The sequence below is a fragment of the Centropristis striata genome, chromosome 15 (assembly GCF_030273125.1).
Source record: "Centropristis striata isolate RG_2023a ecotype Rhode Island chromosome 15, C.striata_1.0, whole genome shotgun sequence".
Classification (NCBI taxonomy): Eukaryota; Metazoa; Chordata; class Actinopteri; order Perciformes; family Serranidae; genus Centropristis; species Centropristis striata.
In genome coordinates this window covers 25,551,093-25,578,813 of record NC_081531.1, presented here as the reverse complement: position 1 = coordinate 25,578,813, position 27,721 = coordinate 25,551,093, and the positions used below count along the sequence as shown (strand labels likewise).

Sequence of the window (27,721 nt, the reverse complement as noted above, 5' to 3'; positions counted from 1 at the left end):
AAAAAAACGAATTTCTGGGAAAAGAAAGAAAACCGGCAATAGAAAATACAAATGAATGCTTGTTTTCATCCACAAGTGAAAAACTAAAAGTGTGCAACAAGATGAAGTAAAAATAAGCCCTCATTACGGTTTTAATTCCCACATTATTTGAAATGAGGAAACAATGACATTAAAGTTTTTACAGAGACGGTTTTATTAATCGGATCGGATCAGCTGACATCGACAACACATCCCTGTCTGGAGCCGCTCAGAAACCAATGACATGATTTAAAGACATAACGTCTACGTACACACACACACGCACACACACACAACATAAACCGTTCCTTTATATATATATATATATGCATATATACTGTATGTATACACACTGAGGGTGGTGCGTTGATCTTTCCCATCGTGGTTGTGTAAAAGTGACACAAAACAAACGGACACATTCACACAAGAGCCAGTGTTGAAGAGGTGAAGAGCCAGATTACACAGCGGTTTACTCAGCAGGTCGACAGGAGGATTCAACAACAAACTCCATCCTTAACAAGTCGTTTCATCTAATGACTCCTATTTCCAGCAGTTTGACTTGAAGATTTTCCTCAACTTGTTGAAGTAAGGCAGAACTAACAGAATCTCCTTTAAAAACAGACTGAATAGAAGATTAAACGGCTGTTAAAGCAGATGTGCTGTTTTTTAAGGTTTCAGGAGTAAACAAGAGTAGCTACTCAACTCTCACACACACTTCGCACACATTCAAGCAAACCAGCAGGCTTTTTCAGCGGAAAGTTTATGCGCTGCTCAGTGCGTCCACACCTGGCAGGACTTTACCTGAAAGAGAGAAAACACACAGTCAGCATCAAGATTCAGTAATACCAGGGCTGTTCAAAGTAGCTGCTTATAGCCGTGTTTCGACTAGGGGCGAAAAGTGGCCACCAGGAAAGTCTCAGGCTCTGTGTGTCTCCATTACCAGTTAGCCCCCAGAGGGATTTAGAGACTTTCGCCGTTTCCGCCGTTGTAACTGTGCACAACGTCAGCAGCTGAAAGCAGCATGGCTAATTATGCACAGAGTCTCCACTGATCATAAACATAGTGATTGTGAATTAACGGCATCACTAACTGTGCAGAGTGTCTGGTGCTTGTTGTAAACAGAGATCGCTAAGTGAACCCCTCCTGCAGCAGCAGCACATACACACTGTACTGCTACAGAGCTAACTGTAGCTAACTGCCGATAAGAAGAGTATGAAGGAGTCGCTGGATTTGTCTCCAGTCGCTTTCTTGAAAAATAGTCGCTAAGGGGGTCTGAAAAGTTGCTAAATTTAGCAACAAAGTTTCTAAGTTTGGTACACTGCTTCGCCAGCTTTTACAAATGGCGTGTGCTGTTGTCGTGTAGAGTACTACGTCACATCCTGCTTAGCGATCTATCCAACCAGTAACCAGGCTGTTTTCAGGGGAGAAAAAAGATCCTGCTCTTCTACAGGGACTAAAAAAGTCCTGACAAAAGCCACTATAACAAAAGCCTGACAAAAGCCGGGTATAGTCCAGCTATTACCCGGTAGTGGAAACAGCCCTTAAGATGTGACTTCAAAACATCTTGGAAAAGTCGTATAGAATATTTTTCTCTCTTGTGTATTGTACCAAAGCTTAAATTATCTTTAAATAGTGGCAACCTTAATAGCACAAACACTGAGAGGATGTACAGTTGATGTTGTTTTTGTGAATGAACATGAATCATCAGTCACTCACCCTCCAGCAGCTCCAGGCTGGCTCCGCCTCCTGTGCTCACGTGGCTGACCTTATCTTCTGTGTTCCACTTGGCGCAGCAGGTGGCGGTGTCGCCTCCACCTGGACACAAAAACAAATTGATTTAATAAAAAGGTTTAGTTCAACATCTGAAAATTACAAAAGAGTTTGCAGGTATTTATATAACAAGAATGCCATGCAGACCCAACAGCACTGAGTGCGCTTTAACGGTGCAGTGAGGCTAGACACAGCCTCAGGCCCTGTTTACATAAAGAGAAAATGCAGATATTTCCATGTGGTTTGGCCTCTCATTTACACTAAAACCCAGTTTTTAAATCACAGAAAACGATTATTTCTAAAAACTCCGGGCGAAGTGGAGAATTTGGAAAACTCCGGTTATGTGTTGTCATGTCAACTGGGAGAAACAGAGTTTAAGGTTCTCACGCTCATTCTATCTAGTTGTTTTGAAAGGAACAGGAAGTCGCGTGTGTTATTCGTTGTTGTTGATTTTGAGGATTCTGATTGGCTTGCATGGCTTTATCCTTCTTCCTACACTGCCGCTGTGGGTACCAGATTGGCTCGACCATTTATATACAGTCTATGATGCGCGTGCACGCACAAATATATACTTTTAGGCTAGTTTTGTAACCACAAAATACAGTTTCACTTACTTATCGTTTTTTTAAAACTCTCGTTTTTATTCTTATTTCAGTTAACGAAAATGTTTTTTTCAATTCTAGTTTTCGTTAACTATAATAACCTTGTGTCAGTTCAGTAGAGATGGTCATCTTTCTTACCGATGATTGTGACGCAGCCTGACTTGGTGACCTCGACCACATTGTCCATCAGGTTCTTTGTCCCTTTGGCAAAGTTGTCCCATTCAAACACACCAACTGGCCCGTTCCACACAATCTGCTTGGCCCTGCCGACCGCGGCGGCGTAGGCCTTAGAGCTCTCTGGTCCACAGTCCAAGCCCTGCAGAGGAAGAGATCGTCAGAACAGAAGCAGAAAGAAGGAACCAGAGAGGAAGATAAATCCTGTTTTCTCACCATCCAGCCGGCGGGGATGCCAGCAGCGACGGTGGCGGTGCCAGTGGTAGCGTTCTCGTCAAACTTGTCTGCAGTGATGAAGTCGACGGGCAGCGTGATCTTGACGTTGTTCTTCTCGGCTTTAGCCATCAGGTCCTTGACGATGCCGGCCCCCTCCCCATCGTACAGGGAGGTACCGATCTGAACAAAGACAGGGGAAAAGAAATAAAATTAATCTGATATGGGTCATTTATTTATGTCTTCTTCATCTAGAAGCAAAAGATATTTAGTTGAAAGATGAGTCAAATATCCAAATATTCTATTATCATATGTGAACAACATGTGATAAAATGTCCATTAATGATCTAATTAGTAATTATTGTGATTCAGAATTTAAATAAAACAATCTTAAATCGTTTGTTTTTTTCTGCAGTTTCTACTACATTCAGAACTTTGAGTCTGTTTTTTTTTTTCAAGTTTACTAATTTGATTTGTTTTTGTAATATTCTGGTTATTAATATAAAGTTATTATTCATAATAATGTCATTTTGCTGTAGTCTCTTTTGAGGGAAAGAAAAAATAATTGACCATAAAATCTGAACAGTATCCAGTCAAACTTTCCCAACATGCTACAAATTGTCATTTTGAAAACTAAACCGCCAATGTCTCCTCCAATCAGAATCTCCTTTTAACTAGTTGCTAGGTAAGAAACATGCCAGGGAGCTCTGTGATTGGTTGCCCCTCGAACATTCTAGAAAGCCTTTCTCATTCAATTGTATTCCCCACCAGGAGAGATAAGGCACTTCCTTTTGTCTGCATCACGTTCAGAACCTAATTTGACCTCGAAACAAAAAGATTTGAAAAGAAAAGATTTTGTTTGAATGGGTCTGTTCACATAAATTACAGAAGAGCACATTTCCACACCTCACTGAGCAGTATCTAGCCTTAACAGATATCATTTTGGTTTTATTTGTCGAGGTTTTGAGATATCAGTCTCTAGGAAATAGTGCATTATCAGAGGAGGTGTCTGACACCATGGACACCTCAGATTTCAGATTTTATCATTCCTATTATTATTATTATCATTGGTGGTGGGTAAATAGATCTATCAAAACCTGTGAAACCACACACCTGTTCGCCTCCAGAGAATGTTCACCTCCAACCTTTGTTATGAATGTAATATACACAAAAGGTACATTTATCCACTTGTTCTGGTCATGTGACCGCATCCAGACTTTCTTGAAGGGGGTTCACTCTGTAATCCAGGAGGTCACTGGTAAACAGTTTTTGTAGACTCCTTCTTTCTATCTACTTAATCATGCTTCAGACAATTTCTCGGGCACGGACACCAAATCTCTGTTGATAAATCTTTTGTTTTTGGCTAAAAAAAATGTCTCTTGCTGCAGTGGTCAACTCCCCAGATTCCTACAGCCGAAACAGATTTCTACTCTTGTCCTCTGGAGAAGTTGACTCAGTCTTTAGTTTGTGTATGGACTCTTTAAACTAAAGAGTTCAAATTCAGGTCATGAACATGATTCTCAATCTCTGGTCTGAAACTTACAAAACAAAGCAGTTTCACAACACCGCCAACGTTCAACAGCAGCCTGATTATGACATCACGTTGGCTGGAGACATCGAACTTGTGAAACACCCGAAATCACGTTAAAGCAGAGCTATGCAGCATTTTAGACTTAATAAAACAGTTGAGAAATCATTGTGATGGTAAAATGACCTGTTTTGGCACAAATTTTGTCCTTCCCTGCCCTCCCTCTCCTGGTAGAAAACCAGCCTGGCAAGATCTGGACTTGCGTCCTGCAAAAATCATGATACTTATTTGACCTTTGACCCCAAAAACGTAGTTACTGCATTGCTGTAAAAGGTTCTAATAGTAATGATAAACAATGTGTAGTAACTACAATGTTGTTGTCTTCTTTCAGCTTTTATATTTTGTTTTCAGTGAATAAAAATTTTCAAATTTAATTTGTTATAAATGTATTTAAAAGTGTTTAACAACTCTATTCAGAGATTTGTGTATTTTAGACTTTAATAAAGAAAAATTACTATAAAGTAATGTTATATTTTAGTCTTAATATAATTTTATTTCACTTTTTTACTTCATCACTCTCTAGATAATAATTTCCCTTTCAAATAAACTTATCATTTCTATTATTTTCATGTTTAAATTAGTATATATATCCAAAGCAGACAGTGGTTAGTACAATTACTGCCTGGTTTTGAGTTGGATTTTGTGTTTTTTATATAATTATTTCTCTGAAATCTAAAACTTTGTCACAAGATAAACATACATCAAGGAGTTCAGTTTTAGTTAGAACTAAATTTCAACCCAAAATGTAGTTACTGCAGTTAGACTTTGTAGGACAGTATAAGTACAAGCTGTTCATGTTCAGGTTGTGTTATGGCAACTAGCCACTATGGATAAAGAAACAATTATTTTGAAAAGCCATGCCAGAGGAGCAACCGATCTGTGATTTGCTCTGTAGTGTATATAGTATTATTATATTACTATAATATGCTGGAGGGGGAATCAATCCTTGGACTGCAGAACACAGAGACATGTTGAGTGTTCATTTTGTCCCCCTCACCTCCATGTTGTTGAGGACTTTGAGGAAGGTGAAGGCCATGCCGCCTCCGATGATCATCTCATCCACCTTATCCAACATGTTGTTGATCAGCTGGATCTTATCTTTCACCTTCGCTCTGAAACAGAGAATGAGAGAGAGGAGGCACACATCAGTAGAGATAAGAAACAGGCATATATAGAGAGGAAACAGTCAAAAACAACCCCGTCCTAAACTGCTTTCAATAAAATGTCTGACCTGGCTTTTTATAATTTAGTAAAACTATACATTATCTGAGATGCTCTAAATGCTTCTCCTTAAAACAAACTTTAAAAATAAAACCCTGCAATCATTCATTTTCATAATTAATGATTATACTTCGGATTCTTTCTTGATATTGTAAATAATAATTTCATCTCTAAATATACAACTGTAATATCCATCAGAGTTTCCTAAAGCCAAAGATTTGTGATTTGAAGTTGCTTGTTTTTGTCTGAATTTACGTAAAAAAGTTTTTGCCTTATTGTATAAAAAATGACAGGTTCATGATTTTTTTTTTTTTTTTTTTTTTTTTAAATCAGAGGCTCATAACATCAGACAATTTATAATACAAAAATGTTATTTTCTTTACTTACTTTACTCTTTTCTCCTATATTGCCACATGTCTATTCTATTAGTTTTCTCTTATTTTTTTCATATAAATATGAAATAGAATATATAATATTTTATATAAATATTTATTTAAAATACAAATAAATATAAATAAAATTCAATAAAATACCTTACAATAATATATGATTAAAACAGCAATATTATTATAAATGAAAAGCACAATAATAAAAATAATTGTCAGAAATGAAATAAATACAAAGAAACATTGTATATACGAAACATTTTGTTAAGTGTTTTAAAAGATGTCCCTGATTCATTCATGCCTCACTGATGATTAATCACCATATATTGTTTATACTTATTTAATTGCCACCAAAAAGCTAAAGTTAGTCATTAGAATTTTCTTGGAATCAAACTTCAGACACACAATTCCTTTTGAAAAATTAATCCAACCCATAACTGTGCCTAAATAACAAATCATTGATGAGAACCAGCCACAACCAAACAAATGATTTATCAGTTTCGCTGCCTTTTAATGAAGTCTTTACGAGCTGATCATTACACGCTAATGATCAACGTCCTCGATTTGTGATCTGGAAAAAGGTGATTGGCTGTGCTGCTGGGCGCGGAGCAGGACTGACAGTTGCACAATGCACTCAGGTTTAAAATGGACTCTGACACAAAGCCAAACACACACACACACACACACACACACACACACACACACACACGCACGTGACGACCCACAACCCCCCAGCAGGGTTTGGAATGCATGTTTTCTTTTTTTTTTTTTTTTTTTTTTTTTTTTAGAGAAGAATAGCAAAGCCCTAGATTTGTATTATTCCATTCATAGATCGCTCTCTATCAAAGTTTTTTTTTGCAAAGCAGATGGCTGATCACGTGCAGACAGTCACAGATGACACTACATAGGGAAAATTATACATCAGATACGATCGGTTATTAGGCTACAAACCATCGAAAAAGTAAACAAATAAACGTCTAACACAGCAGAGGGCGAGGGGCAGGTCATATACAAAGAATGTTGTATTATTGTTTTATTCATTTGTATTTATTCTTTAAGGAGATGCACTGGAGGAGATTTTTGATGAATAAGATAATAATTTTGTTTTGATGCATGTTTGTACATTAGCAGGAATGTAGCTCAATATGGATGTGAAAACAGTTCAAATTATATGACAATAAAATTTGTTTTTGTTAAATCAACAAATAATCGTGATCTCAATATGGATCAAAATAATCGTGATTGTCTATTTGGCCATAATCATGTAGCCCTACCATAGTTTGTGTATACATGATGTTTGCATTTCCAGATGCCCTCCTTTCTCCCCTAAAACACAGCTGATCTGCTTCATTCAGAGTGACTTTCATCTTGAAAATAACAATATTACTAAAATAACAACCTGGAGTTAACCAATAACCTAAATGACTGAACACTGTGTATGAGCTCTCAGCTCTGCAGTTAGTGTATGGTAGACAGAAGTTGTACCGTGACACCACAAATTACATAATGAGCTTATAGTCCCTATTCCTGGACGGTCACCTGGGTATTCTAAAAAAAAAAAAAAAGGCTGCAGTGTGAGGACATGTAAAGTGCAGCAGGGGGAGAGAGGACAACACTAACAACACTTTCTTTTAAAATCAAATGGCACAGCAAATAAAAACGGGTATTGTTTTATAGGATAAGATATTTTGAAGGGCTGCATGATTAATTACATTTTAATCGTGATCACGATTTTGGACGCCAAGATTAAATTAACCTGATCGTTGGCGATATTTCCATTTTAAAATGCGGCTCTCCTGCATATCTAATCAAGCACTTTCTACACCAGTAGTCCACCAACCACCAGGGGGCGGGGCCGTTTTTATCCCTGAAACAAGCCTGGTTGCTGATTGGATAGATCGCTAAGCAGGATGTGACGTAGTACTAGTACACGACAACAACACACGCCATTTGTAAAAGCCGGCAATGCAGCGTTGCCAACTTAGCAACTTTGTTGCTATATTAGGCAACTTTTCAGACCCCCTTAGCAACTATTTTTCTAAAAAGTGACCTGCGAGAAATCCAGCGACTTTTGTGTTGCTCCTTAAGAAGAGTAAGAACAAGTCGAAGCGGCACAGTCCTCCTGCAGCAGTCTCTCCCAGCTGCAGAGCCGGAGGGGATGTTAACCACTTAGCGTCCAGTCTGCAAATTGCTAACAGGCTAACAGTTAGCTCTGTAGCAGTACAGTGTGTATGTGCTGCTGCTGCAGGAGGTGTTCACTTAGCGATCTCTGTTTGTTTACAACAAGCACCAGACACTCTGTGTACACACTAAAAACTGTTCCTGTTGTTTGTTTAAAAGTAGTGCAGTAAAAATACAGATGTTTCCCCTAACATGATGAATAATCGTGATTAATGATCATGATAACAATATTGATCAAAATAATTGTGATTACCATTTTGGCCATAATTATGCAGCCCTAATATCTTGGTCCCCAACAGTCTTGGAATTGCGTAAAATTGATATCATTGGAGAGATGAAACTCTTAATTGTATTCAATTGCGTTGATGTAATTCACCATTGTAGCATTTCCTTGTAGTGAGAGCTTGACCTCACTGTAAAATGAGCTGCTGTGAGCATTAGGAGCATCACGGCCTCGTTAAACTTTACAACCACTAACTAGAGACCTTGATCATAAATTGTAAAGCTTTCCTAGGTATGGTGACAAAAAAAGAACTTTCTCAGCAGTTTACAGAACAGAATGGCTCGTCAGGGAATCTCTAAAATGTCTCTGTAAATATTAAAAATGTGATACTTTGGAGTGATTTTAAATATTTAATATTCTCTGTTCAAACAAATGAAACGCACAAAAACGCAATTTATGAGATATCATTGAGCACGGGAATGGCCTTCACAAACCCCTATCATAATGTTCTAAACCCTTGAAATAGTTAAGTAGAATTAATTAGTTAATTTTATTACAGATTTTTGACTATAACATCAGCCTTTTAATTAACCTTCTGAAGTTGCCAAACCACTGCATAAAATGTGTTAAAACATTGCTGCAGGGTTATAAGTCTCATAAGAGCTGACAATAACTCTGGACTCATAGATTATATTCATGTTTCCTGATGAACTGTTGAAGTGTTTCTCACCCTCCGAGGATGGCCAGGAAGGGCCTCTGAGGTTTCTCCAGAGCCATGGCAAAATAGTCCAGCTCCTTCTTCATGAGGAAGCCGGCCGCCTTCTGAGGCAGGTTCACTCCCACCATGGAGCTGAGAGGAGAGAGAGTTACCACCATTATGTCATCACAGATACCACCGCTTCTGTCCTCCATTCATCACCCTTCTGCTCACCTGTGGGCTCTGTGAGCCGTGCCGAACGCATCATTGACGTAAACATCTCCCAGTTTGGAAAGAGACGCCCTGAAAGAGTCGATCTCTGCCTGGGTGGCCTTGGTCTGAGGGACAGAAAAAAGACAGAAAGGAGTCAGAGAAGAAGAAAGGAGGATGGAGTAGTACTGGTAAGCAGGACAAGCAGGGACCCATCATATTTTCATTGTTTTTTCAACATTGTTGATCAGCTTTACCAACTGGGTGAAAGGAAAATGTTTCATGGCCCATAGAGACAGAGCGCCAAGCGTCATATACTAAACCAAACCCACCTGAGGGGAAAACTATCTATGCCACAAAATTCAACCATAGGCTGAAACTAGGGCTGGGCGATATATAAGATATATTGACATATTTTTAAAATGTGACATGGAATTAGACCACATAACATATGTCGATATAGTTAAAAAAAATGTTCTTCCTTTATATATAAATGCTGCCCTTACTAGGGTTTGTCATATTTAGTTCTTTTGTAAAGTCCGTTATTCTTTTCTCATATAAATATATTTATTTCATAAAAAGAAGCACTTTATGGAGCTTTCACTTAAACATAAATACTGTACAACAACAGGAGTACCTTTTTTTATGTTGTCATATTTGACTTTGACTGAAAATATGCTCTCACTTTGCAATAAAAATATCGGGATATATATCGTATGTTGATATTCAGCCTATATATATATATATCGGGATATGACTGTTGGTCTATATCGCCCAGCCCTATGGTGAAATGCTACTCAAATTTCAGTTTCTACCTAAAACTATTAGATTCAAGCATATCATGTGGTTATTTTAGCACTATGTCTACCAAAAAGCGCAAGCTAATGCTAGCTTAATCTTCACAAGCTAAGGCACTTATTACTGCCGAGCGTTCTGAATGATCCACATTCTACTAGAGCATGTAAACAGCATGCGCTCTCCCTAGTGTGCAGTAATATGATGCATGCCGTCCTGATACAAAACAGACATAAAAGGGAGCACAACAACCCTACACAGATCTGTTCATCATGATCATGAGGTCTACAATAACTACACTGATCACAAAACCTAGAACACTAATGTATCTGCTACCTCCACTAACTAAGTTCCTTTAGGTGTGTCCATTTGGTTTGTATGAGAATCAGAGTCAGTCAGTCATTGTGGATCAGGTTCCTGCTGCACTTTAACAGTAGAAGGTTGTGACTGTGTGACTGGGGGCAGAAAAAGGTCAAGAGAGCTCTTTAGTGTCATTCAAATGTCAGACCACTGCTGCATGTTACATTACTGCACACTACAGTTCCCCCTTCTGATTATACAGTTAACCATGAACTGCTGTGTTCCTGCTTTAACCCCCAGACAATGTTCAAATATACAACAAATACATTAGTGGTGTCCTTTCTCTGTGGTGTCACCATGTTTGGACAAACTTTGCAACTTTTCTTCCCAGATCATTTCAGTCTCTGAGAAATGTTTGTATAATTAACCTAAGCAGTACAGTAGAAACCAACCCAGGCAGGCTGCATACCAAGCAGGCCTCACAGGACAGGAAAAGCAACACGTCCAGCCAGGACAGCCCCTCTGACCTTCAGGAGAAATGTCAGCAGGTCAAAGCAGCTGATCCACAACGGAAGAGACACTCATACAGTGTGTGAGGACCAGAGACCATCACTGACAGGTGCAGCACCGTATCACATTAAATTTAGGGCTGGGACTTTAACGCGTTAATTAAGATTAATTACTTACACAAATATGAACGCGTTAAAAAAATTGACGCATTTTTATCACACTTATTTTTGCAGCGCGGAACGTTTCTCACTGGATGAGTTTCAGGCGGACCGATTATACTGGAGCACCAACTAGCGTTCATGAGTTCAGACAACAACAAACCACAGTGAACATGAAGGAAGAAGCTGATGAGACTCTTTGGTTGGCCCCGTGGATGATGGGACATTTTGTTTAAAAAAAACAACGGATGGAAGCGTCGATAAGAGCATGGTTGTGTTGCTATGCAACAAGGAATTCACATATCACCGCAGCACATCCAGCCTCAAGTATCACCTCAATGCAAAACATATAGCAGCTAGCAGCTAGTGTGGTAGCTAGCGTTGATTGTGTTTTACTTAAAAAACCAAAGTATTATAGTTTACAGAAGGTCTACCTACCTATAGGCTACCTGAATTTCTGATATGTACTATATTTCTAAATATGCTATTGCTACACTTAATGGCAATAAAATACACAATATTTTTGTTGCTTAAGCTTATGTATTCAGTCATTATTCAATGGTATACTATAAATCCATGTGAAAAAAATGACTTCTCACTGTTCTCAGGTGAAATATTTATATGCGATTAAAATGTGATTAATTTCGATTAATTAATTACAAAGCGTCTAATTAATTAGATCATTTTTTTTAATCGAGTACCGGCCCTAATTAAATTACATATCGTAGTAAAGAGTAAGTGCTGTAGGCATAATTTATTCTGTTCCATTGGAGATGCATTCTAAAAATACAAATAAAATGATGTAACATCTGTAAAGATCGTCTCCAAGCTGTATAGAGGTCTACAAAAATGAAATGAAAGAAACTCATTGTATGTGAAGTTGAAATGGGAGCTAGAACTGAACACTAAATTGTCAGAGTGATTGGCACTATATATGTAGAACCCAGCAATCCTCCACCAGCTCTAAAAGATGGATCATGTACCTGTGCTTGATTCTAGACAGTACTATTCAAAAGAAGGACTTGTACCTTTTCAAAATACTGATCCTTGCATGTAAAAAGGCCAGAACAAGAAACTGGCTGAAAATTGACCCTCAAAGCCCAACGCAGTGGCTGGATATTGTTCTACTCGATGGAAAGACTGACGTATTATCTCAGAATGAAAGCAGGGACCCTGGACCAACGGTGGCATATATGGACTGTGTACACGAAAAAAGTTGGGCCAATTACACAGTAGACCGAATGGACAATGATAAAAGCTGCAACTAGAGTGTTGTGCCCCACCCTTATCTATTATTTGTATGTTTTGTCTATAAGTAAAATGCAAAACAAATAAAAAGTTTAAAAATAAAATAAAATAATGCTATGTGAACACATGCACCACACCAGGCTGCAGATAAAAGGTGGTTTCAGACAGAGTCTCTGCACCACTCCTGACCATGACATCATCAGACGGTGACACAGCTATTTTAAAAAGGGAAGCTGCAGCTGGAGTGTCGCAGCGTTTTCCTCAAAGTGACCCAGCAGAAAGAAGAGACAGCCGGAGAACAACCAGTGTTGAAAGATTAATGAAAGAAATAAAGAAAGTTTAATGGTTGAATGTAGAGGGTTTTTTGTGCTTCCAATATGTTATGCATGTAATAATTGTAAAAAAATTGTGCATTTTTAAAATCTGAAATTAAATACCCTCATACTTAAACGTTAAAATAACAGACTGAGCTTTCTCTGCGTTTTGTTGGAGAACCAAACCATCAAGACCTGCGTCCTCCATCAGAGCAGGCTGGGAGACACCTCACCTTGTTTCCAGAGGCGTCCTTGCCCTTTCCCTCCTCGGCGACGTGGAAGCGGAGGTTCTCCAGCAGGATGACAGATCCGGTGGCGGGGTTGGCGCAGGCAGCCTCCACCTCGGCACCAACACAGTCCTTCAGGAAGGTGACGTCCCTGCACAGTCACAGAGGAGACAGTGGGGACCAAGGTTATTATAGTTTGGGATTTTTCATTAATTTTAGTTTTAATGTCGTTAATTTTCTTAATTTTTGTTTTCAAATTCAGTTATATTTAATTAAATAGTTAAATTAAATTAAGTTCAATTTTATTTTTTTGAAAATGCTTAGTTTTAGTTTAGTTTTTATTAGTTTTAGTTTTTTTGTAACGGGCTATGTGTTGGGTGTGAGATTCAAAGAAGTCATGATAAATTTTGCCTTTATTTCCTTACAGTTCCAGGTGATTTGGATTTCGGTTGGAGTGTAGACATCCCAGTCTCAGTAAACATATTTACCATGTGTTCCTGCATGTTCACTAACAGAATCCTCTTTCTAATAGAAACACTGGATTATGTATGAAAAAAGTTGACAAAGATGAAAACTAAGGACATTTTCACTATAATTTTAGTTTGTTTTAGTTAGTTTTGTAACCACACAATACAGTTTCAGTTAGTTATCATTTTTTTAAAAACTTGTTTTTATTTTTATTTCAGTTTTTATTTCAGTTAAAATGTTATTTCATTAGTTTTCATTAACTATAATAACCTTAGTGAGGACACAGTGATGTCTGATGCTTCATTCTAAGCAACAAGGCATGACGTCTTTGTTTTTTTATCTAGTTTAAACACGTTTAATTCCAAGTATAAGGTACAAATGACTCAACTGAGACCACCAGTCACGCGTCTCTCCTACTTCTAGATAGAATTGTGCCGTTTCCATTGAGATGCGGAACTTATATTTTGCAATGAAAGCAGCAGTGAGAAAAATGTGACGGGAGTAAAAAAATATCCTAAAATTGCTCAGGGTTCAACTGACCTCCCCAGAAGAGTCTTGAGCTCAGCGGTGACGGGCTCCAGAGAGTATTTCTCAGGCACAAAGTTTCCATCAGGGCGGCCCAGGTGGCTCATCAGTACTACGGATTTGGCCCCGTTGTCTAGGCAGTGCTGGATGCTGGGAACAGCAGCCTTGATCCTGAAAAACAACAAATATGGTTTCATTCAACCTCTTCGCTTTAAAAACAAAACAAACAAAAAAAAACATGCTTTGCTGCCAAGATTACTGGCATAAGTATTTTTTTTTAATCCTACATTTACCTAACTGGATTAAAAACATGGTGTTTTCTGCAACATTTAACAGCTGATGTGTATTTTTACTTTGAGACAGAAAAAAGATCAGAACTTAGACAAACTTTACCTCTGGTTGTTTGTGATGTGCTTGTCCTTCATTGGGACATTGAAGTCGACCCTGAAAGAGAAGAAATTTGAAAATCACCTTTTTACCACTAAATTCAGTTTATTTCTGGTCGAGTACATCCACTGTAGTACACATCCATTGTGGGACAATATTCATCCCTTTAATCTCTCACACAAAAACTTGTTGTTGCTGCATTGTACTCTTGGTACCTGTTGACTGTTTGGAATCAGTGCCAAAAGCATGGTTTGATACAAAGGAAAACTTGCACTGTCCTCATTCTCCATAACTAACCCAGTACCTCCCATTAATTATCTTGAGTCTTGGTGGGTCTGCCAGTTTCATAATGATCGCACATTCCAGAGCCAGAAAACGCACCAAGCAGTAGCAGAGTTAGGCTCGTTAGAATAATTACATTTTTCTGCAGATGGGAGGCATGTTCACTTGTCTCTGTCATGAAGCTCAACTTGTCACAGAAGTCACAGGACTGCTTAAGCTATCCCCAAATTTTGGTTTGGCTGGTTTAGTTTCCAAGCTCACCTGACCCAACACGGACCCTGTCTCTGCTTTATGAAGGTGACTTTTTTTTGTTTGTTGCTATGTCGTCACCATTAATATAAGATAACAACTTCACTGAAAAGCAAAAAGCAAAAGGAAAAAAGGAATTGAGTGTCAAATAAAAAGGCAACAAGTTAAGATTTCTATCCCAATTATCGATATTGAGATAGATGATTTTTGCATTATCACCCAGCCCTACATATGACATCTTTACAACCAATCAAAGTGTTTTTGATTAAATTGTACAAGAACACCAAATTCTTCAAAGCCTCCTAAATGTGCACTCAAAGTAGGGCTGGGCGATATAAAAAAAAATATATATCGATATATTTTTAAATGTGATATAGAATGAAACCATATCGCATATATCGATATAGTTCAAATTTGTTTTCTTTCTTTATATATAAATGATGCCCTTACTAGGGTTTGTCATATTTAGTTCTTTAGTAATATTCATTTTTTTCATATATTTATTTCAGAAAAAGATTGGCCAATTTTATTTCATAGGCTATTTTTATTTAAATGTACATTTTATGGAGCTTTGATATTTATAAAAAAAAAAAAAAAGTTACTCCTGTTATACAGTATTTATGTTCACTTAAATAAACAGTTTCAATAAAAATACTTGTGACATGTTCATATTTGGCTTTGACTGAACATTTGCTGTCATTTTGTGATAAATAGATCAAGATATATATCGTATATCGATATTCAGCATGAATATATCATGATATGACTTTTGGTGCATATCGCCCAGCCCTTACTCAAAGTGCACAAGAGTGATGCACAAAAGGTTAAAATGCTCAAAAGCATAGACATTGATGTAGGATTTTCACATGATAATATACATTATATCGCAGAAAAAATATAGCACTGCGTGTTTTCGAAAGCCCTACTTTGTGATTATTGGGCATCAGTACAGAAGACATGTTCAGGCTCTTTTTACTGGCGGCATCACAGCCTTTGTGTTACTGTAATTACTCAGCTGGTTGCACATGCAGTTGTGCAGCGCTGCACGCTTCTGAGAACATGCTGCATCCCTCGTACTCCAGCAGTTATATAATCTCCTCCCTCCACCCTGTCTGTCTGAGGATCTGATGCACTGAGACACACGATCAACCTGCACACACAATGTGCACAGAGACTAAACACACAGCGCTGGCATAATAACTGCACTCCATTGTCTTATCCTGAAATCCAACAGTCAGCAATTCAGTGGCTCAGCAGCTCCTGCTCCATCTAACAACAGCAGTAGTTTTCCGCCCACAACATGATCCATCTGTTGCTCTTGAGCGTTGATCTGCACGTCATTGAGGGTTTTGTTGCATCATTTAAATAAACATAAACTGCACGAGCACATTTGTTAGAGTCAGAGCTGCAGAAATAAGCTCACTGGATGGTTTAAACGTTGAAATACCTGCAGTTGTTCAGAGCACAGGTTATAGCGCAAATAACATCCAAATGAAAACCTTTTGGAATTTCTTGTTGCACAAGCTTAAAATTAACTGAGGACCTATAGAAATTTGTAATAATTGCAGAAGTCGTCTCTGATCTGAATCCCATGCAACTCTGACAAGTCCTTAATCCGTTTTTAGTAAAAGTTCCACTGTAAATTACCCACCACCCGAAACACTGTTATAATGTCATGTTATAATATTCATCCCAAATGTCAGACCTGTACCGAGCTCCAGAACTAAAGAACCCACACAGGTCTGATGTTAAAAAAAAACCGCTGACCTTGGGGTTTCATTTCTAAATCAAATGAAGTGCTCTGGCTACACTAGTCCCTTGCGATTGGGTTGTGTTAAAGCGTCTAATGCAACAATTATTTGATTAATCGAACAATAATCGATTGTTAAATTAATTGTCAACTATTTTGATAATCGAATAATTGGTTTGAGTTGGTTTTAAAGACAATAAGTCCAAATTCTCTGATTTCAGCTTCTTCAATGTGAATATTTCTGGTTTCTTTGTTCCTTTATGGCAATAAACTGAATATCTTTTGAGGACGTCATCTTGTGGTTTGGGAAACACTGATTGATATTTTTCAACATTTTATTGACCAAACAACTAATCGATTAATCGTTTAAATAATCGACAGATTCATCGATAATTAAAATAATTGTTAGTTGCAGCCCTAGTCTGATGGCTGGCTAGAATTCACCATCTCCACTTGGTTTTATTAGTAACCGACTGGTGGGCTTTAAAAACATTCATGTGTCTGGGTTTTTTGGGGAGGGCGGAGCCTCTTTGGCACCATTCATGGAGATTAACTCAACCAATAACATTATTTAAGTCTGCACAACTTTAACTTTGTCCTGCTGAAGAAACTGCATTTAATGATGCTACTATGGTACGGAGAAGGCAGGGTGAGCATGTGTAATGCCTCTCCAGGAAGTCAGTTCATGGCTTTGGCCTGATTTGGCTGCTGAACAGATTTTTGCAGACACTGCCAGGTCTCTACAGCAACTTCCCACCTTCCTGTTTCTTAAATTCTGAATCAGCAGCTCACACGTCATCTTCCTCTAGAGGCAGTAGTTCATAACACACAAACACGGCATGCTGAGACAGGCCCTGGGTGTGATATGAAGTATTGTCTTATTGTTAGTCTCTACACTGAATCCAGCTGAACATGGAGTGAATTTGACCTTTTAACACTGAGCAGTGCGAGCTGCAGGCTGCTGCTGTTGGTGAACCTTGTCCTATGCTGCATGGGATTGCATCACCAAGCTGAGCAAACCAAATGGCCCTCTGACATTTCCACAAAGGGTGTTGGTTTCAAGTATCAATGGCCATCACAGTCTGGAAAAATATCCATTGGATTACTAGGAGGAGGTATTCAGATCCTTTACTTTATTTTTATAGTATGGTATTAATACTTTAACTAAAGTCACAAGTAAAAGTCCTGCATTGAAGATGATCTTAAGAAAAATTATGCAAGTATAATCAGGAAAATGCACTTCAGATCCCTGAATTTTTAAAATCTTTTTGTTAATCTACTGATCGTTTTACCTGTACTTGTTTAAGCTGTTGGGTAGTTTAACAAATTTCAGCTCTACAAGCTCTTCATACGTCTTCGGTGCTAAAATATTATTTTTGAAAGTAACTAAAGCTGACAAAAAAATGTAGTGGAGTTAAAAGTACAATATATCCCTACAATGCTGTGAAGGAGAGATATGAAGTAGCATAGAATGTCAATTCTCAAGCATAAGTAACCTCAAAATTGTATTTGATGTATTATTTTAATAGACTAACCAGAGCTCCGACTTCACCAGCTGCTACCTTAAAGTGATGAAGACATTGGGGTGATTCTCATGATCACAGTGATGTGATGATCATAGCAAAAATCCAGGAGCATTGAATACATATTTTCTTTGACCCTTTACAATCTAAAGTCACAGTTTAATATGATTTTATAATCTATTTGAAAAATTTGAAGGTATTTTCTGACATTTTTAGAGACACTGAACAACAAAATTCATTACCGTATCACATTTTAATAGAAATTAAAAAAAACAATGAAAGTTTTTTTTCTTTGGCAATCACTTAAATATGCTCAAGGGTAGCGGGTATCACCAAAATGTATTTTATTAAAATATACACATATTTTAATGCAAACAATTCTCTCATTACCATAACATCTAACCATTTTTTCTCATCAATTTTCATTCAGATTTTGTTCTTTATACATAGTTAAAAACCATTATGTTTGATTATATTCTGTTACATTATAAAAAGTTTAACAAATGTATATTTATTTTTATAACGTTTATTAAATGTTTATTGTATACAAGTGTGGGGAAACCGTGACATTTTTATCTGGACACATTATGGTAATGAATTTGTGAATCAAAAATATATTATTTTAGTACAAAACAATGAATTGTGCCTCATTATGGCTATATTGCTCATTCATATAAAACTGAAATATATTTAGTTTAATAAAGTATGTCCTTATAATCTTCAGACATTGCTTAGACTGGCTTCATGAGAATCACCCCATTGATGAACCAATAATTATATTTTAGTCACGTGTTTTATTATGAAATGGGCCCTTCCGCATAATTTTACTCAAGTAAAAGTATTTCATATCTATGAGAAGCACTCACTATTCAGTTCCAGTAAATATTTCTCCAATTTACCGTTTCTTTGAAGGTTTTATAGACGAAGAAATTACATAACTTACAAATAAATAATACATTTACGACTACTGATCTTCCGCGGATTATTATAAGGATATCTTATAAAAATACATAATTGATTATTTGGCTTATTGCAGTGATGTTAGTGTACTTTAATTTTAACTGCATGTCGGTGCAGGCGGTTGCATCCATGCAGCATCTCCTCACAGGCACGTACTGTAACATGGATGGAAAAAACGTGACAGCCAACAAGTACCACCGTCAACCAGCAATTTAGTGTTACTGAGTGTGTGCCAACCAGTTTGTTACCACAGGAATCAGACAATTACGGAGCACCAACGTCTCTAGAATGTCAGTTTATCTGGTTCAGCTAACGTTAAATAACCTCGTTTCCGATTAGCTAACACTCCGCGTGGGTTCGGCTCGGGCCGAATCAACCAACATTAACCGCTCACCTCATGATGACCCGCTTCCCCTTGACGTCCACCTTGTCCAGGGTGAGTTTGTTAGACAGAGACATGGTGCTGGTTCTTGCCGGTTCCTTCTTCACGTTCTTCTGCTGGGTCTCCTCCGCTTCCTTCGGCTGGTTAGCTACCGAGTGACAGCAGTGACCTTAGCGCAGCGAGGAGGAAGAGCGGCAGGGCGGGTGCACGGCACACCTCCCTTCGCTGATTGGCTACAGTCAGAGCACAGGGCACGCCTTCCTGCTGTTGATTGGCTACAGCGGGAGACCAGCTGTACATTCGATTGGATCCGGAGGCTGTCTGTTCTCGAATGACGCCATCAACTCAACTTTATCAATAAGGCATGTAATCTCACGCAGTATGTCTCTGATTTAAAATTCAACTAACTAGAAGCCGTTAAAGCCCTTCAATGTATGTATGCTTTACAGGCTTTTTGTGAGCTCCTGGCTCTTTATCTGTTACTGTTCTATTTGTATACAACCCATGTATTCTGCCCTACAAAGCCTAACTGCAGAAGCTACATTTTTGGTCAAAATTGAACTCCTTGATGTGTTTTATCTTGTGACAAATTTTAGATTTCAATTTTGCTTTATTTCAGAGAAATAATTATATAAAAAACCCACAAAATCCAACTCAAAACCAAGCAGTAATTGCACTTACCACGGTCTGCTGTTGATATATATATATACATACTAATTTAAACATAAAAATAATAGAAATTAAAAGATTATTTGAAAGGGAAATTATCTAGATAGCGATGAAGTAAAAAGTGAGATAAAATTATATTAAGACTAAAATATAACATTTCTTTATAATATTAAGTCTAAAATACGCATATCTTTGAATAAATTGTTAAACACTTTTAAACACACTGATAACAAAATCAATTTGAAAATGTTTATTCACTGAAAACAAAATACAGCAAAACCAGAGTGCAGTAACTGCGTTTTTGGGGTCAAAGGTCAAATAAATCATGATTTTTTAGCATAAAAATGACATCATCAATACATGTAGAAATAAGTGTCATATCACTTACCTACATGTAACCCATTTGGCTGGCCAGTTAAAAAAGTTTTAAGCACTTTTTCTCAGTTTTACCTTTGGCGTAGTAACTGCAGTTAGACTTTGTAGGGCAGAATACTGGATACTTGTTTTATTTCATGAAATAAACATAAAAAGCATGAAATACCACCAATACATACTGCCATCAAGACTGCCATGAAATCACAGAGAGAAAAAAGTATGTTAAAGTTGTCAAAGCAATATCATGGTCTATAAATGTGAGGTGTTTTAACTTGTATCAAATGGACATGATCTCACTAGTCTATAAATTTACCAACACTAAAATCTGTAAAGCCTTAATCAAGGATTTATATCAAATCCTGCCAAATAGAATTTCAATTATTCATTACCCCCCCCCCCCCCCCTTTTGCAACAAAAGTTAGCGTCAACAGATATGTTCTTTTGGAGACGTCATAAGGGTCCAGATGATAACAAATTTCTTCTACTCTCACAGGGAGATGTCAGTATTTTCTATTACTGAGATCCATGGACAAGAATGCTATAAAAATATACATTATGAGAAGTTATTAATCTTGCAGAGAACCCCTTTTGTGATTATGTATGGGATTGATTCTTATTTGATGCTTGTCTGGCAAAGGACAAATAAGTACTGTATTAAAATACACTCCAATAGTGGTGGAAAATGTACCACAACATAAATACTTAGAAGTAAAAATCCATCCTCAATGCAAAAATCTTAAAAGTAAAAAAATATTAGCATCAAAATATAGTTAAAGTTCCAAAGTTAACAATAAAGCATGGTTCATATCTGAATATTTATTATAGAGCTGAATTAGGGCTGGGCGATATAAAAAATACATTTTTAAATGTAATATGGAATGAGACCATATAGCATACATATATTCATTTTTTTTTCTTTTATATAAATGCTGCCCTTACTAGGGTTTGTCATATTTAGGTTTTTTTGTACTGTTCATTATTCTTTTGTTCTTTTATTTCAGAAAGATTGGCCCATTTTATTTCATATGCTATTTTTATTTAAGATTTATTTATATATTTAAATGTGCACTTAATGGAGCTTTGATTTAAAAAAAAAAAAAAAAAAAGGTACTCCTGTTGTTATACATTTATTGCAGTAAAAGTAAAATATTGGCCTTTAAAATGTAGTGGAGTTAAATTGCAAAGTAGCAGCAAATGGAAATACTCAAGTGCAGGTACTTTGGAATTATATATTAAGCTTAAAGTTACTGATATGATAGATAATTCACAACAAAAAAGAAACCATGATCAGTAGAATCACACTTAATTTATTTGGACAAAATAACATGTTGGAATAAACACAGGCATTCACCGTTATTCATCTGTACAACCAGAAGGTTTATTATTAGGGTGGGATGCAGGCTGTCATGGCGACTCTTTACTCCTCAGGCTCCCTCCACTCTTTGGGCATGACCTTCCCAACAGGTGACAGATTCCAGGTGATGCCAGTCTGAGTCAGCACCTGCACCAAGGAAACTTGTTGTTTTTAAAAAGCAATGACACTTTTTTTCCTGACCCTTGAGAGTGCAAAGAAATTCAATTTTAAATCCAACTTCAGACTAAAGTTAAGACAAAGACAATAAACAGTAAAAGTATCAAAGTCTACAACTGAGCCAAACATTTGTCAGCAGAAAGAACACACAACTGACATACAGTGAAGTGACTTTTTCCAAACGCACCAAATATTTAACAGTTTTGAATTGAAAATAATTTTCAACCTGGTGCCTATTTGCCTATATTTTATGTCTAAGTGACTGATATGGACTACGGTTTTTGAAATTGGTTCAGTATTGGAGAGTGATGCAGCCAGCAGTCTCAAAATGAGCTGCAATGTAATCTTCAGTGCAATAACACACTGCAATATATGTTCACTAGAAGTGCTTGTTTTTGTCACTAACAGGGTCAGATTATTTTGTCTGACAATATTATGGTATGGAATTTACAGACAAAACATTTCATGAAATTTTGTTCGATCCAAGGTTATTATAGTTAACGAAAACTAATGAAATAACAAAAACTAGAATTGAAAAAACTTTTTCGTTAACTGAAATAAAAATAAAAATGAGAGTTTTTAAAAAACGATAACTAACTGAAACTGTATTTTGTGGTTACAAAGCTAACTAAATTATAGTGAAAATGTCCTTAGTTTTCGTCTTTGTCAACTTTTTTCATACGTAACCTTTTTGGTTGATATGAAATCTATTTAATCTATCTGGTTTTATGACTTAATAAACTTATTAGGGCTGAGATGGATCAGACAAAGGAAATAAAGGAAACATTTATTGTGACCTTATTCAATCTGGCACTCAACAAATACCCCATTATAAAAAACCTACATCTAACACTAAAACTAATAAAAAACTAAACTAAGCATTTTCCCCAAAAAAATAAATAATTCAAACTAGCAAACTCACTCTAAAAAACTAATTAAAACTAACTGAATTTGAAAACAAAAATTGACAACGACACTAAAACTAATGAAAAATCCAAACCTCTTATAACCTTGATTTGATCTGTTTTTGTCTCTAACAAAGTCACCTTCTGCTATGAGGTGATTTGTTACCAGAAGTCAACAGTGGAAATGTGAGTGAGAGTTGGTGAGGAATGCCGGACACAGTTTGTTGTGTTGGAGTACACAAAGCAAAGCATCGTATCATTAACAAGATTTCCTGTGTCCTGGCTGAATATTTATTTAGCTGATTTCAGCAACGTGGAAGAGGCCACAAAAGATTTGAGGCTGAGACTTGATTAGACAACACAAACAGTCCAGATGAGGCGTACAGTAAATAAGAATGTTTCATTTCTCTGTAGGGGCCTTTGCATAATGTTATCAGATGCTAAAAATGAGATTCTGAACCCGCAAAAAAAGCACTGTTAGTGGACACTGTGAAACAATGACAGTGCACAATTGCACATAAAAGCTGATTTTGCAGTTGCTTTGCTCTATATAGGACCAGTTTGAAAAGTTACTTTTGTTACATAAGACATAAAAACATGGGAAAATCAGCTCCAAGTTGAAAACATTACAATGTTTCCCCTTTTTTTTTTTTTATATTGTGACTGAAAGCCCAGAATTCCCAACTTCTTTCTCTCCATCTCCACTCAAACTCAAGGAGATATACGTCACAATAAAGTCTCCCAAGTTTAAAACAAATCATTTTTAACTTGCACTTGTGTCACTTTGTGTGCAAGATGTGTGTTCAGCTCATTTATATATATAAAAGGGAATGGGATGTGGCCTTATCAGACAGCACTACTTACATAAGACCACACAGATACGCAGAAGACCGCTCCACCGGCTATCAGGCCATTGCCGTATTTGGTGTGAAAGTCTGGGGGGACTGTGGATCCATGCCTCACCTGCCTGGCGGCCTGACCTGGATGACAGCAAAACACACTGGCATTTATATGAACTTTCATTCTTTAAAACTTTGCTGACCATGCCATACTCTTTATAGAGACTAGGGTGGGCGATATATATCAATACATCAATAGATTTTTAAATGTGATATGGAATAAGACCATATCACATATATCGATATAGTTCAAATAGTTTTTCATTCTTTATAAATGCTGCCCTTACTAGGGTTTGTCATATTTAGTTGTTTTGTAATGTCATCGTTGTTCTTTTCTCATATAAATATATTTATTTCAGAAAAAAATAGCCTATTTTATTTCATAGGCTATTATTTCAGATACATTTTTATTTAAATGTGCACTTTATGGAGCTTTGATTTAAAAAAAAAAAAAAAAAAAGGTACTCCTGTTATACAGTATTTGTATTCACTTAAATAAAACTACTTGTGACATGTCATATCTGACTTTGACTGAACATTTGCTCTCACTTTGAGATAAAAATATCAGGATATATATCTTATATCGATAATCAGCCAAAATATATCGGGATATGACTTTTGGTCCAAATCGCCCAGCCCTAATGGAGACTAAATAATTTTACTATTACTTTAATCTGCAGCCATTACCTGCTGTGCCTGTGACATGTCTGACCTCTAAAGTGCAGTAATGTCATGTGATAACAACAACTGGAATGTAAATCATATTGTTGGCACAGGATGGCATCAGATCAGGTTAACTGACAGGTAGGTTTTCACATACAAAGAAGTTGTCTGGTGGGGTTGGTATATAACAATACACAATAAAATAATTTTAAATCATTTGAGTTGATGTTGTTCTTGTCATCAATGTTGTTATCACCCCATAATAAGGTTCTGTTTGCAGAAGAAAACGTGGATGAAGGAAGGTGCACATGGGGCAGATAAACTCACTATTATTACGGCTGTTATTGTGATTTTCTAATCATCATTATCTTTTTTCAATATTAAAGTTGCCATTTTTGCCAATCAATTTAGGTATGAGTATCGGTATGTCTTTATAAGAGTATTGTGATAGATGCTAAATGCTTTTGCAAGGATTTGATTTTGATTTATAACTTAATATCTTTTTTCCCTTTTCTTCTCTTTTCGTTTTTAAACCATTTTCTTTCTTTTTATGTTTTGATGAAATGACTTGATGATACGTTTACAAAATGTAGAGCAACATGTATGAGCTGTTTGTTTTTTCCTTCAAATATAAAGTTTAAGAACAAAAAACAAATACTGCAAATGGGGGGGGGGGGGGGGGGGCAACAAAATGTTAATGTTTATTTAAATTACACATTGCAACTACACCGCAAATAGAACATTTCAATAAAATAAATCCTTAAATAACGTTAATGATTCCTGAAAATACTTGTCCTTATTTGCCCTTCCTTTGGCCAACAGTGTCATTTCATGGACTCCATCAAAACGGCTTAGCGTAGCTTATCATAAAGCTTATTATTTCCAATTACTATAGCTCATGCATATGTTCATAACTACACACAATGGATATAAACATTAAGTATGATGGTTATTATGCTAACACATCAGGTTAGTGGACATCGCGATGGGAAATGGGCATCTTAAAAAGGCTACATTGATTTATAGTTTAACGCAAAGCTAAAATACAAACATACATGGATAATTCAAATATTCTAATTGGACTAATAAACGTGTTTAACAGCAGTGTTTTCGAGACATATTACGACTTCTGCAGGAGTTGCTAATGTTAGCTTCAGGTTAGCTTAGCTAGCAACGTTAGCACGCTGGCCGCGGTCACCCACCAAAGACAGGAGGGGAAACTGGGAATCGACCTACATTAGACCGTCGTCTGGCATAAAAACAACATGCATAACATACAATTACATAAAAAACTAATTTCCTCACCAGTAATGTTGACTGCGGCTTTAGCGAACCGGTACATGTTGTCTATCCTGGTGCCTTCAGATACCCTTGAAGAAGGAAGTAAACCAATATGGCCGTCCGCACGTACACACAGCGGAAATTACGACTACCGATGTGCGCATCCGCCGACCTAAATATTGTGTCAAAAAGTGTGGAAACGGAAGCAAATTCCGAATTTATAGATAAAAGTACAATCAAACATACACACACAAAGTAATTACGTCCTATTAACACCACAAACACAATATCTATTACAGTCACTAAATAAGTTTGTGTAGTGAATAAAACTCCAACCAGCACCATCTACGGGTACCGTGTCAGGATGGCCGAGTGGTCTAAGGCGCCAGACTCAAGGATAAACTCCTTCCGGGTATACGGGACTTCTGGTCTCCGAATGGAGGCGTGGGTTCGAATCCCACTTCTGACACATACCTTTTCTTCATTGATAGTTATTTTCGTGTATGGTAACACAAATATATCCATAGCAATAAGACCCTAAGGGTGATCTCCAAGAATTGCAGTAGCAACATTTATATAAAATATGGCATAGTATGCTTTTATATAGATTAGATTAGATTCAACTTTATTGTCATTGCACATGTCACAAGTACAACGCAACGAAATGCAGATAACATCGAACCAGAAGTGCTTAAGCAGTTATTAAGTGAATCATAGTCTAATATATACAGGAATGAATTATATAAAAAAATCAGTATGTACAGGTATAGATTATATACATTTAAAAAATGCAGATCTAACTGTACAGTAGTGCAGGTATACATATAGTAGTGCAAATGAAGGGATACATTATATTCAAAATTAATATAAATAATAAATAATCAAATCAAATCAAAATTACTTTTTTTTATCCCCAAGGGGAAATTCAGTTAGTCTGTTAGCTCTTCTGTAAATTATTGAAGAATGAGACAGCCTGATGTCTGTAGGAGAGAAGGATCTTTTGAATCTCTCCGTCCTGCAACAGAGAGAGAGGAGCCATCCACTGCTGTTTTTTTGGTCAATAAAGGTTTTGTGTAGTGGATGATCTGGGTATTTCAAGATGGCCTCCAACATGTTGACAGGTCATCTCTCCACCACCTCCTCCAGTGTGTCCAACCTGGCTCCAACCACAGAACCAGCTCTTTAGACCAGTCTGTCCAACCGCCTTCATCTCTGTGTGTGATGCTGCCTCCCCAGCAGACTGCAGCATAAAACAACACACTACCACCACAGACTGATAAAACATCTGCATTATCTTACTACAGATGTCCAGAGATCTGAGCTTCAAGAAGAAAAAGAGGCGGCTCTGTCCCTTTTTGTAGAGAGCGTCTGTGTTTAGGGACCAGTCCAACTTATTGTCCAGGTATACACCTAGATACTTATAACTTGGCACCACCTCCATGTCCACCCCACAGGTATTCACTGGCTGAAGGGGGGGCTTGAACCTGCAAAAATCTATGATCATTTCCTTAGTCTTTGAGGTGTTCAGTAGAAGTAATATCATCAACCATTTTTCACTGATGCATTCTTAGTGGTTTGATACAAGGCACTGATAATGTTCGTTGAGTTGAATATAGTTTGCAGCAGATATTTAGATGAGCAGTGAGTATGCAGTGTGTCAGGCCAGTCAAGACAGAACAGAACTATTACTAACAGTTCATGTCATTACATGGTAAATACAATTGTTATAAATGCTTTAAAAAACAAACTCATGTCATGTTGTAATATTCTTTATTAATACAAAATATCATTTTCAGGATTATGACATTTAATTTATGTATGTACATGCATATTGAAAATATGCCCTCACTGAAACAGGTTTTATGCAAAACTCCAGTTTTTACAGAGACAATGGTGGAAAAAATGTGTTAACACAGCATTTAACACTTCATCCATATAATTTCTGGATTAACATTAAGAATATTTCCTTGCAAATGAAGTTTCTACAGAACCTCAGGGACACATTTGTGTGTGTGTGTGTGTGTGAGGGGGGTCTTG

At 36.9% G+C, this 27,721-nt stretch overlaps 2 protein-coding genes and 1 non-coding gene across 3 annotated transcripts; 1 reads left to right on the top strand and 2 right to left on the bottom strand.

The window, feature by feature from the left end:
- Positions 1-169: 169 nt before the first annotated feature.
- On the bottom strand, positions 170-19,532 carry pgk1 (phosphoglycerate kinase 1). Its single transcript, XM_059351704.1, has 11 exons — positions 19,374-19,532; positions 14,222-14,272; positions 13,844-13,999; positions 12,842-12,986; positions 9,308-9,411; positions 9,107-9,226; positions 5,363-5,477; positions 2,781-2,960; positions 2,529-2,706; positions 1,735-1,833; positions 170-819 (listed from the first exon to the last, which is right to left on the bottom strand). Exons 1-11 carry the CDS (start codon positions 19,436-19,438, stop codon positions 779-781), a joined length of 1,254 nt encoding a protein of 417 aa, XP_059207687.1. The 5' UTR covers positions 19,439-19,532; the 3' UTR covers positions 170-778.
- A 2,164-nt stretch (positions 19,533-21,696) lies between these two features.
- On the bottom strand, positions 21,697-25,974 carry LOC131986649 (cytochrome c oxidase subunit 7B, mitochondrial). The gene is made up of 3 exons (XM_059351709.1): positions 25,709-25,974; positions 23,706-23,821; positions 21,697-21,906 (listed from the first exon to the last, which is right to left on the bottom strand). The coding sequence occupies exons 1-3, from the start codon at positions 25,743-25,745 to the stop codon at positions 21,823-21,825; spliced, it is 237 nt and encodes a 78-aa protein (XP_059207692.1). The 5' UTR covers positions 25,746-25,974; the 3' UTR covers positions 21,697-21,822.
- A 68-nt stretch (positions 25,975-26,042) lies between these two features.
- On the top strand, positions 26,043-26,153 carry trnal-caa (transfer RNA leucine (anticodon CAA)). Its single transcript has 2 exons — positions 26,043-26,080; positions 26,108-26,153. It is a non-coding gene; the product is annotated as a tRNA-Leu (tRNA).
- Positions 26,154-27,721: the final 1,568 nt, after the last annotated feature.